The sequence below is a fragment of the Cetorhinus maximus genome, chromosome 1 (assembly GCF_964194155.1).
Source record: "Cetorhinus maximus chromosome 1, sCetMax3.hap1.1, whole genome shotgun sequence".
Lineage (NCBI taxonomy): Eukaryota > Metazoa > Chordata > Chondrichthyes > Lamniformes > Cetorhinidae > Cetorhinus > Cetorhinus maximus.
In genome coordinates this window covers 3,480,050-3,492,533 of record NC_135879.1, presented here as the reverse complement: position 1 = coordinate 3,492,533, position 12,484 = coordinate 3,480,050, and the positions used below count along the sequence as shown (strand labels likewise).

The window sequence follows — 12,484 nt, the reverse complement described above, 5'->3', positions numbered from 1 at the left end:
GCGCCGATTGGAGGCGCGCCCACTCCCGCACTTCCCCCCCTAACGGGGGGAAAACTTTTCCCTAAAGGGAACGCTTGAGTCCTCTGCTCTAGTGTCGATCGCCTCAGGAAGTTGGAGAGAAATTTTCCAGAGTATTTTTTTCCCTTATTGGCCATGAGTTTTTTTTCCCCCTGGTTGCAATAATCTGGCCATCAAGCTTTGTGGGGCAGGCCCGATGGCCTCTAACCTGCCTGTCAATCTTGTAGAATCATCGAATAGAATCACAGGATGGTTACAGCGCAGGAGGAGGCCATTCGGCCTGTTATATCCGTTCTGGCTCTCCGTGAGAGCGATGCACCCATTACCACATCCTCACCCTGTCCCCGTAGTCCTGCAAATTTTACTTCTTCAGATAATGATCCAATTTTATACGTCAGTAACTGGATGTCTGTTCAGCGATTTTAACTTTTTGTAGCAAGAAGAACATGGTCCACTAGATCACCGGGGTAACGGCTGTGAGTCAGAGACATGCGTTCACTTCCATTTACTGTAAACTGACAGCCATCTCTCTCCTGTTAGATCTCCTTCCAGATTCATGTCCCTCAGTGGAGGGACACACGCTGGATTCAGCAATTATAAAGTTAGATGGAAATAACTAGTGAGGGGGAGATTAAGGGGAAGATTGAGGTAAAACAACCCATCATCTGGATATCACCTAAATACTGTGGATAGGATATAGAGGCGCTGGGGAAGGTGCAAAGAAGATTCACCAGAACTGGGAGGTTATAACTATCAGGAAAGACGAATGAGGCTGGGGCTTTTCTCTCTAGAAAAGAGAAGGCCGAGGGGGAACCTGATAGAGGTCTTTAAAATTATGAAAGGCTGGATGTAGGGAAGATGTCTCGCCTTGTGGTGGAGGCTGAAATCAGGGTCTATAAATATAAGATAGTTACTTATAAATCCAATCGGGAAGTCAAGAGAAACTTCTTTACCCAGAGAGAGGTGAGAATGTGGAACTCACTATCACAGGGAGCGGTTGAAGTGAGCAGTATAGGGACATTTAAGGGGAAGCTGGATAAGCATATGGGAGAGAGAGGAATCGAAGGATATGCTTTTAAAGTGTGACAAAGAGGGGTGGGAGGAAGCTCGAGTGGAGCATATTCAACAGCACAGACCAGTTGGGCCGAATAGCCTGTTTCTGACACATTAATTAAATTCAACCATGACAAGTCGAGTTCACTAAATCTGATAACCCCCACAGTCCCACACTGCAAGCCCGGCTGATAATCTTAAAATGGCTGTCAGTGAAATTCTTAACGCAATCAGGATTGTTTAGCAAGTGTTGTCCAGTCCAGGAATCACAGCCAATGTTGGACACTATGGGCGGGATTTTCTGCACCCACCCGCTGCCGGGATCTTCCGGTCCCGCCACAAGTCAATGGGCTTCTGGCTGGGGCGCAGCCGCGCCTGGGGCGGGTCCCACCCGCGATGGGGCCGGAAAATCCTGGCCTATGTTTTGAGTTTTGCAAGCATGGGCTGTTTGGGTACGGTAAGTACTTTGACTGTTGTGAACAGCCGAAGGGATGTGATGTTTGTACCAATTCTCTAGTCATTGTGACGTACAGCTACGAATTGGCCTTTTTTTCAACAAAACAAAAGCTTGGGGCACAGCCATTCCCTGGTCCATTCCCTAGGGAAATGCCCTGACCAATCAGAGTCAACCTCTCTGCCTTGAATTTGAACAAAAGCTAGATAATTGATTGTTCCCTGATGCATTCTCCATGGCAACACCTCTACCAATCAGAGTCCACTTACCAACCAATCCATGCTCTCTTCACATGCAGTATAAATTGTCATTCCCATTACTATTGGTATTCTTGCATCTGTCCTGATGAGTGCAAGATGAAAATTTTCGCCAGCACCTCGCCTTTTCAGCAATACTCACGTTCTGGGCTACCAAATGGCTATTAGATTCTATAACACTCCCCAGGGATTGGAAAGCAGTGAATAAAACCAATAAATTCAAGAAAGGTGGGAGAGAGAAAGCATGGAATTATAAGCCAATTAGCCTGACATCAGTGGTAGGGAAAATTTTGGAATCTGTTATTAGGGACAGGTAGCAGCCAGGGCAGTTAAAAAAATCACAATCTGATCAAGCAGAGTCGACATGGATTTGGAAAAGGGAATTGGTGTTTGATAAATGTGTTTGGGCTTTTTGAAGTTGTAATCAGGAGGGTAGATAAGGGAGAACCCATGGAAGTAGTGCATTTGGTTTTCAAAAAGCATTTGATAAGGTGATACACAAGAGGTGATTACCCAAATCTCCTAAGTTAATATATTAGAATGGATTGAGAATTGGTTGACGAGCAGAAAAGAGAGAGTGGGAATAAACGGGACATTTTCCGGTTCACATACTGTAACTAGTTGGGTGCTGTAATGACCAGTGTTTGGGCCTCGGTGATTTACAATCTGTATTTATGACATCCAGGTGGGGACTGAGTGTAATGTGTCCAAGTTTACTGGGGATGCAAGGTGAGATGATAAGCTCTGAAGGAAACACAAAGGTGCTGCAAAATGATATAGACTGGTTCAGTGATTGGACAAGGATGGGGCAAAGGAAATATAACGTGGGGAGTGCAAAGTTATCCACTTTGGTAGGAAAAATAGAAAAGGTGAGAGACTGGGAAAAGTTGCTATTCAGAGGGACCTGGGAGTCCCTCTTGATGAATCATCAAAAGTTTAACAAGTAGATAAAGCAAGCAATTAGGAAGACAAATAGTGTCAGTTTTTAATTACAAGAAGATTAAAGAATCAAAGTAAAGAGCTATATTGCAATTATATGGAGCCTTAGAACCATAGAACACTACAGCACAGAAAACAGGCCATTCGGCCCTTCTAGTCTGTGCCAAAATATTATTCCGCTAGTCCATAACCCTCCAGACCTCTCCCATCCATGTATCTATCTAATTTATTCTTAAAACTTAAGAGTGAGCCCACATTTACCACATCAGATGGTAGCTCGTTCCACACTCTCACCACTCTCTGAGTGAAGAAGTTCCCCCTAATGTTCCCCCTAAACCTTTCCCCTTTCACCCTAAAGCCACGTCCTCTCGTGTTTATTTCTCCTAATCTAAGTGGAAAGAGCCTACTCGCATCTACTCTGTCTATACCCCTCACAATTTTGTAAACTTCTTTCAAATCTCCCCTCATTCTTCTACGCTCCAAGGAATAAAGTCCTAACTTGTTTAATCTTTCCCTGTAACTCAACTCCTTAAGACCCGGCAACATCCTAGTAAATCTTCTCTGCACTCTCTCAATCTTACTGATATCCTTCCTGTAGTTAGGCGACCAGAACTGCACACAATACTCCAAAGTTGGCCTCACCAATGTCTTATACAACCTCATCATAACATCCCAACTCATATACTCAATACTTTGATTTATGAAGGCCAGTATGCCAAAAGCTTTCTTTACAACCTTGTCTACCTGTGACGCCACTATCAGGGAATTATGTATCTGAACTCCCAGATCCCTTTGTTCCTCCGCACTCCTCAGTGCCCTACCATTTACTGTGTATGTCCTACCTTGGTTTGACCTTCCAAAATGTAACACCTCACACTTTTCCGCATTAAATTCCATCTGCCATTTTCTGGCCCATTTCTCCAGTTGGCCCAGATCTCTCTGCAAGCTTTGAAAGCCTTCCTCACTGTCCACAACGCCTCCAATCTTAGTGTCATCAGCAAACTTGCTGATCCAATTCACCACATTATCATCCAAATCTAGACCACACCTAGAATATTGTATACAGTTTAGTCTTCTTACCAAAGGAAGGTTATACTTATTTAGAGAGAGTGCAACCAAGATTGACTAGACTGATTCCTGGGAGGAGGGGATTGTTACACGAGGAGAGATTGAGTAGACCAGTCATAATTCTCTGGAGCTTAGAAGACTGAGAGGTCGTCTCATTGAAAAATGTGAAATTCTTAAGAGGTTTGGCGGGGTAGATGCTGAGGAAAGGTTTTCCCTGACTGGGGTGGGGGGGTCTCGAACATAGATTCAGTACCAAAATACTCTTTTGTATTTAGGACTGAGAAGAGGAGAAATTTCTTCACTCAAAAGACTGCAAAGTCAATCAAAGGATTCAACATTCCCTCCCTTCACCACCGTCACAGTAAGGGAGTTAAGGGTTCTGGGAAAAAGGCAGGAAAGTGGAGTTGGGGATTATCAGATCTGCCATGATCTCATTGAATGGTGGAGTAGACTCGATGGGCCAAATGGCCTACTTCTGCTCCTACATCTTATGGTCTTAGGGGTGCACAGTAGCAGCAGCGTGTGTACCATCTATATAAGATGCGCTGCAGCAACTCACCAAGGCTCCTTTGACAGCACCTTCCAAACCCACGACCACTACCATCTAGAAGGACAAGGGCAGCAGATAGATGCGAACACCACCACCTGGAAGTTCCACTCCAAGCCACTCACCATCCTGACTTGAAAATATATCACCATTCCTTCACTGTCGCTGGGTCAAAATCCTGGAACTCCCTCCTTAACAGCACTGTGGGTGTACCTACACCACATGGACTGCAGCGGCTCAAGAAGGCAGCTCACCACCACCTTCTCAAGGGCAATTAGGGAGGGGCAATAAATGCTGATCCAGCCAGCGAAGCCCACATCCCATGAACGAATACATTTAAAAAAAAATTATGGAATTCTCCACCCCAGACAACTGTGGCTGCTCAGTCATTGAAAATATTCAAAACAGAGGTCAATAAGTTTTTTTGGGCTCTCAGGGAATGGAGGGATAGGGGAACAGTGCAGGAATATGGAATTGAGGGTGAAGTTCAGCTGATTGAATGTTGGAGCAGGCTCAAGGGGCCGAATGGCCTACTTATGCTCCTAATTCTTACATTCTTATGTCAAAACTTCCCAAGGAGCTTCACGATTGTCAAGTAATGTTTGGCATTGAGCCACATAAAGAGGCATTAGGTCTTGGTCAAAGAGGAACATTTTCAGGATTGTCATAAAGGAAAAGCCGGAGAGAAAGATGGAAAGGTTTAGGGAGGAAATTGTAGAGTTTGGGGCCCAGGCAGCACAGATGCCAATGGTGGAGTGATTAGAACCAGGAATGTGTAAGAGGCCAGGATTGGAAGAGTATAAATATCTCAGAGGATTGTGGGGCTGGTGGAAACTACAGCGATAGGGAAGGTGTGGCTCTGGAGAGGTTTGAAACGAAAGTGAAGAACTTAAAATTAAAATTGCAGGAATGGGAGCCCACGTTGATCAGCGAGCACAGGTAGTGATGGTTAAACGGGACCTGATGTGAGGTAGGAGACGAACAGCAGAGTTTCGGATGAACTCTGCATGTATTTGGACAACCTAGGATGTCTCGAAACACTTTACAGCCAATGAAGTGCTTTCTGAAGCATTGTCGTTGTTGTAATGTACAACACGCAACAGGCAACTTGTGCACAGCAAGCTCCCGCAATGCGATAATAACCAGATGGTCTGTTTCACTGACATTAGTTGAGAGATGAATATTGGCCCCAGGACAGCAGTGGGACTTTCTCTTCCCTACATTAAAGTAAGGCCATGGGAACTTTTACATTCAGTTCGAGTGGGAGGACAGGGCCTCGGTTTAACGCCTCAAATAAAAGTTGGCACGTCTGGCAAGGCGGTGCTCCCTCAGTGATGCACTGGGAGTGTCAGAAGGAGTTAAAAACACAGAAAAAATAGGAGCAGGAGTGGGCCATTCTGCCCCTCGAGCCTGCTCTGCCACTCAACAAGACCATAGCTAATCTTCTACCTCAACTCCTATCTCACTATCCCCATATCCTTTAATTCCCCTAGTGCTCAAAAACCTACCAACCTAGTTATGTGCTACTTAATGAATAAGGATCTATATTCTAGAATACTTGCTGCCCACATAGATTCCTATTTAAAAAAGAAAAATAAGTAGTTCACATTAACACTAATGTATATTGCCACTGTTTAAATCGAGGGCTGTGGAAAACTTAAATTATAAATTATGGAATATTCAGAAAAAAACAGCTGGAAAGGAGTGGACATTTCGGTTCAGTGATACATAACTTAAGTCTCGAGGTGGGCAGCCTTGTCTTACAGATAATTATCTATCCACAGATTGAAAGTCTCGCATTAAGAATTTTTATCTTATAAACATTGAACCTATCTCCCACCATACTCCTGTTTATCCTCGAACTCACTGAGAAATACAACAGCAGCTGATGTATCCCAGTAATAACAGGTCTCAAGGCACTATTTAAAGAGAAGCAGTGAGATTTTCAGATGCCCTGATCAACAGGGAGTCGAGGGTTATGGGGGACAGGTAGGAAAGTGGAGTTAAGGCCATAATCAGATCAGCCGCGATCTAATTGAATGGTGGAGCAGGCTTGAGGGGCCGAATGGCCTACTCCTGCTCCTATTTCCTATGTTCTTATGTAACATTTCTGTCCCTCTACTAACACATCAAGCCAAAAGACATTATCGAGCTTTCCTTCATTTACTGCTTATGGGATCTTGCTGTGCACAGCTTGGGCAACTCTGTTCGCCTGGAGGAGTAACTGCACTTCAGAAAGATTCATTGGCTAAAAGCACTTTGGGATGCCCTGCATTATGGGTAATGAAAGATGCTGTATCATTTCACAGCCTTCCTTTATCAATTGGCGTTCCACTGTTAAAATTCATATTGATGCAGTCCTGACTTGTGAAATTCTTACAACTATTCACAGGATCACAGAATTGTTACAGCACAGGAGGAGGCCATTCGGCCCGTTGTGTCTGCACCTAGTGCCACCCACCCCCCCCCGACCTTCTCCCTGTAACCCTGCACGCTCTTCCTTTTCAGATAACAGTCCAATTCCCTTTTGAAAGCCTCGATTGAACCTGCCTCCACCAGTGCATTCCAGACCTGAACCACTCACTGTGTGGAATATGTTTTTTTGTCAGATCACTGCTGCTTCTTTAACAAATGACTTTAAACCTGTTCCCTCTCATTCTTCATCCTTTCACGAGTAGGAGCTGTTTTGCCTTATCTGCTCTGTCCAGACCCCTCCTGACTTTGAACACCTCTATCAAATCTCCTCTTAGCCTTCTATTCTCCAAGGAAACCAATTTAAACTCTCCAATCTATCACCATAACTGAAGTTCCTCATCCCTGGAACCATTCTCATGAATCTTTTCCGCTCTCTCTCCAAAGCCTTCACATCCTCCCTAAAGTGCAGCGCCCAGAACTGGATACAGTACTCCAACTGAAGCTGAACTGGTGACTTATATAAGCTCAACATAACCTCCTTGTTCTTGTACTCTATGTCCTTATTAATAAAGCCTAGGGTACTGTATGCTTTCCTAACCGCTCTCTAAAACAGCCTACAACTTTCAATGGTTTATACACAGATACACTCAGGTCCCTCTGCTCCTGCACCTACTTCAGAGTTGCACCCTTTATTTTATATTTTCCCTCCATGTCCTTCATACCAAAATGAATCATTTCACACTTCTCCACATTGTACTTCGTCTATCACCTGTCTATCCATTCCACCAATTTGAAGTTCTACACTATCCTCTCCACACTTCTTAATGCCTCCAAGTGTTGTATCATCTGCAAACTTTGAAATTGTGCCCTGTACACCAAGGTCTAGGTCATTAATATGTATCAGGAAAAGCAAGGGTCCCAACACTGATCCCTCCACTACAAGCCTCCCTCCAGCAGGGAAATCACCCATTAGCCATTACTCTCTTTCCTGTCATTAAGCTAATATTGTATCCACATTGCTACTGTCCCTATTATTCCATGAGCAAAAACTTTGCTCACAAGTCTGTTGTGTGGCACTGTGTCAAAAGCCTTTTGGAAGTCCATGTACACCACATCAACAGCATTACCCTGATCAACAATCTCTGTTACCTCTTCAAAAAACTCCAGCAAGTTAGTTAAACATGATTTTCCCTTAAGAATCCATGCTGCTTTCCTTAATTAACCTGCATTTGTCCATGTGGCTATTAATTTTATCCCAAATTATTGTTTCTAGAAGTTTCCCCACCACTGAAGTTAAACTGCCTGACCTGTAGTTGCTGGGTTTATCTTTACAGCTTTTTTTAAACAAGGGTATAACATTTGCAATTCTCCAGCCCTTCGGGACTGCCCCTGAGTCTAAGGAAGGCAGAAAAATTATGGCCAGTGCCTCCTCAATTTCCAATCTCACTTCCCTCAGTGTCCTTGGATACTCACCTGGTCCTGGTGTCTTTTCAACATTAAGTACAGACGGCCTATCCAATACTCCCTCTTATCAATTTCAAATCCTTCAGGTGTCTGAGTTTCCTCCTCTGTCACCGTGGCCTGGGTAGCATCTGCTTCCTTGGTAAAGACGGATGTAAAGTATTCATTTAATACCTCAGCCATGGCCCCTGTTTCCTTGTGTAAATCCCGTTTTTGGTCCCCTAATTGGCCCTACTCCTCCTTTTACCACCTTTTAACTATTTATGTGCCTATAGAAGACTTTGGGATTCCCCTTTATGTTGGCTGCCAGACTCCTTTCCCTCTTTGTTTCTCTTATTTGCTTTTTTAACTCTGCTCTGAACCTTCTCTATTCAGCTTGGTTCTCTATTGTATTTTCTACCTGACATCAGTTATAGGCACACTTTTTCTTCTTTAACTTAATTTCTATCTCTTTTGTCACCCAGGGAGCTCTGGTTTTATTTGCCCTACCTTTCCCTTTTGAGGGAATATACCTTGACTCTGCCCAAACTATTTCTGCTTTGAAGCTATTCCACTGTGCGGCTACTTTTTCTCCTGCCAACCTTTGACTCCGTTTTTTCTGGCCCAGCGCCGTTCTTACCCCCATTGAAGTTGGTTTTCCCCCAATTACTTATCCTTACTCTGGATTGTTCTTTGTCCTTTTCCATAGTCAACACCTTATGATACAATGATCACTGTCCCCTAAATGTTCTCCCACTGACACTTGATCTACTTGGCCCCACCTCATTCCTAAGAACCAAGTTCAGCAATGCCTCTTTCTCATTAGACTGGAAACACACTGCTGTAGAAATTTCTCCTGAACACACTCTAGGAACTCTTGCCCCTCTCTGCCCTTTACACTACCACTGTCCCAGTCTATATTCAGATAATTAAACTCCCCCATTATAACTATTCGATAATTCTTGCAACTCTCTGTCATTTTGTTGCAATTTTATTAGTCTACATCCCTCCCACTATTTAGTGGTCTATAGATCACACCGAGCAATATAATTGCACCATTTTGAGTCCTTAGCTCTAGCCAAGGATTGTTTTGAAATAGTGACAATAGGATACATCAGCAAGGTCGATCTGATAAATGCCCATTGTATACATGCCAATCTGATACATGCCAATCTGATACATGCCAATCTGATGCTTGCCAATCTGATACATGCCAACCTGATACATGCCAATCTGATACATGCCAATCTGATATGTACCAACCTGATGCATGCCAATCTGATACATGCCAACCTGATACATGCCAATCTGATACATGCCCATTTGATACATGCCAATTTGATATATACCAACCTGATGCATGCCAATCTGATGCATGCCAATCTGATACATGCCAATCTGATACATGTCCATTTGATACATGCCAATTTGATATATACCAACCTGATGCATGCCAATCTGATACATGCCAATCTGATATATACCAACCTGATACATGCCAATCTGATATATACCAACCTGATGCATGCCAATCTGATACATGCCAACCTGATACATGCCAATCTGATACATGCCCATTTGATACATGCCAATTTGATATATACCAACCTGATGCATGCCAATCTGATACATGCCAACCTGATACATGCCAGCCTGATACATGCCAATCTGATACATGCCCATTTGATACATGCCAATCTGATACATGCCAATCTGATATATACCAACCTGATGCATGCCAATCTGATACATGCCCATTTGATACATGCCAATCTGATCAATGCCAATCTGATACATGCCAATCTGATGTATACCAACCTGATGCATGCCAATCTGATACATGCCCATTTGATACATGCCAATCTGATACATGCCAATCTGATACATGCCAATCTGATGTATACCAACCTGATGCATACCAATCTGATACATGCCCATTTGATACATGCCAATCTGATCAATGCCAATCTGATACATGCCAATCTGATGTATACCAACCTGATGCATACCAATCTGATACATGCCCATTTGATACATGCCAATCTGATACATGCCAATCTGATACATGCCAATCTGATACATGCCAACCTGATACATGCCCATTTGATACATGCCAACCCGATACATTGCAGTCTGATATTTGCAATCTGCTGTAGGTGCTACTGTGTCTGGGGTGGGGGAATGGATGGAACCTGCGGTCCAGCAGCTTCATACTCACAATAAGAAGCTCATGGTGTCATCCAGCTCTCAGAACCCAGCGGCAACCTGCGGAACGCCGCCCAAGGATGATGGGGGGTGGGGTGGGGGGGGTTCCACCAGATGGCGTTCCTTGGCACAACAGGATCACGTCCTCCTCCTGCTGCCTCTGGTGTAGATTCCTGCTCCTGGTGTAGATTCCTGTTCCTGGTGTAGATTCCTGTTCCTGGTGTAGATTCCTGCTCCTGCTGTAGATCCCTGTTCCTGGTGTAGATTCCTGCTCCTGGTGTAGACTCCTGCTCCTCCAGGTGTAGATTTCTCCTCTGGGAGCAGACTCCTGCTGCCTGGGTGTAGATTCTTGCCGCTGCTACAATTGCAGGTTTCTGTTCCTTCCTTTTGCTGCTGTTTCTGATGTTGCAGGGACCTCACCACTCGCGAGATTGCAGCTGCTTTCTTGACCTTCCAGCCTCCTCCTTAGCAGCTCCAGTCAGATTGCAGCCGCAGCACGTACACACAGCCAGCCCAGTGACTCTTAATACCACAAAATGCACAAAAGCAAGTCTCAGCACACGTAAACAAAGAGATCAAGCATTACACCCCCTTCCTCAGGACTGGAAATCTGTTTTTATACATCACTCTAACAGATGTTGTCTGAGTTGCTGTATAAATGTTGCATTGTTTTCAGATTCTGTCTCCTGCACAGTTTTTTCTTTTGTCATCCTGTATCATTCTGTATTTGTAGTACTTGCAGTTCCTGCAGCCGGATTAACAGGATAATGTTTAAAAAGCAAAATGACTTGCGTTTATAGTCTTTAATTATGACCTCAAGATAATTTGCAAAACCTTTCACAACCTTCAGTGACGCCATTACAAACAAAAACACCAGCAATTTGCACAGAGACACTAAATGAGATGAATACTTCACCACTGAAGTGTTTTTAATGGTTTTATTTGAATGGAATGTGGGAGAAATTGTTGCCTTTTGAATAATCTTTTAAACCACCTAAAAAGACTGTGCTGCCATGTACTGTCAGCTGTGGTTTAGTTGGAAATACTCTGGCCTCTGAGTCAGAAGGTTCTGGGTTTAAGTCTCAGTACAAAAATCCAGGCTGACAATCCCAGTGCAGAATTGAGGGAGCGCTGCACTGTCGGAGGGTCAGGACTGAGGGAGTGCTGCACTGTCAGAGGGTCAGTATTGAGGGAGTGCTGCACTGTCAGAGGGTCAGTATTGAGGGAGTGCTGCACTGTCGGAGGGTCAGTACTGAGGGAGTGCTGCACTGTCAGAGGGTCAGTACTGAGGGAGAGCTGCACTGTGGGAGGGTCAGTACTGAGGGAGTGCTGCACTGTCAGAGGGTCAGTACTGAGGGAGAGCTGCACTGTCGGAGGGTCAGTACTGAGGGAGTGCTGCACTGTCAGAGGGTCAGTACTGAGGGAGAGCTGCACTGTCAGAGGGTCAGTACTGAGGGAGTGCTGCACTGTTGGAGGATCAGTACTGAGGGAGTGCTGCACTTTTAAAATTCATTCATGGGATGTGTGTGTCGCTGGCTAGGCCAGCATTTATTGTCCATCCCTAATTGCCCTTGAGAAGGTGGTGGTGAGCTGCCTTCTTGAACCGCTGCAGTCCATGTGGTGTAGGTACACCCACAGTGCTGTTAGGGAGTTCCAGGATTTTGACCCAGCGACAGTGAAGGAATGGTGATATATTTCCAAGTCAGGATGGTGAGTGACTTGGAGGTGACTTGGATGGTGGTGTTCCCATCTATCTACTGCCCTTGTCCTTCTAGATGGTAGTGGTGGTGGGTTTGGAAGGTGCTGTCTAAGGAGCCTTGGTGAGTTCTTGCAGTGCATCTTGCAGATGGTACACACTGCTGCTGTCTATTCATGATGGAGGGAGTGAATGTTTGTGGATGGGGTGCTTTGTCCTGGATTATGTCAAGCTTCTTGAGTGTTGTTGTTGCTGCACTCATCCAGGCAAATGGAGAGTGTTCCATCACTTCCCTGACTTGTGCCTTGTAGATGGTGGACAGGCTTTGGGGAGTCAGGAGGTGAGTTACTTGCCACAAGATTCCTAGCCTTTGACCTGATCTTGTAGCCACA

The 12,484-nt window shown here is 44.6% G+C and overlaps 1 protein-coding gene across 1 annotated transcript in view; it reads right to left on the bottom strand.

Annotated features, from left to right (window-relative positions):
* LOC144696602 (MOB kinase activator 1B-like) overlaps positions 1–10,823 on the bottom strand; it is a 30,496-nt gene extending 19,673 nt beyond the window's left edge. Inside the window, exon 1 of the mRNA XM_078568138.1 lies at positions 10,410–10,823. Coding sequence (XP_078424264.1) covers positions 10,410–10,423 — 14 coding nt within the window. The 5' untranslated portion in view covers positions 10,424–10,823. The remainder of the gene's footprint in view (positions 1–10,409) is intronic.
* Between the last annotated feature and the right edge of the window lie 1,661 nt (positions 10,824–12,484).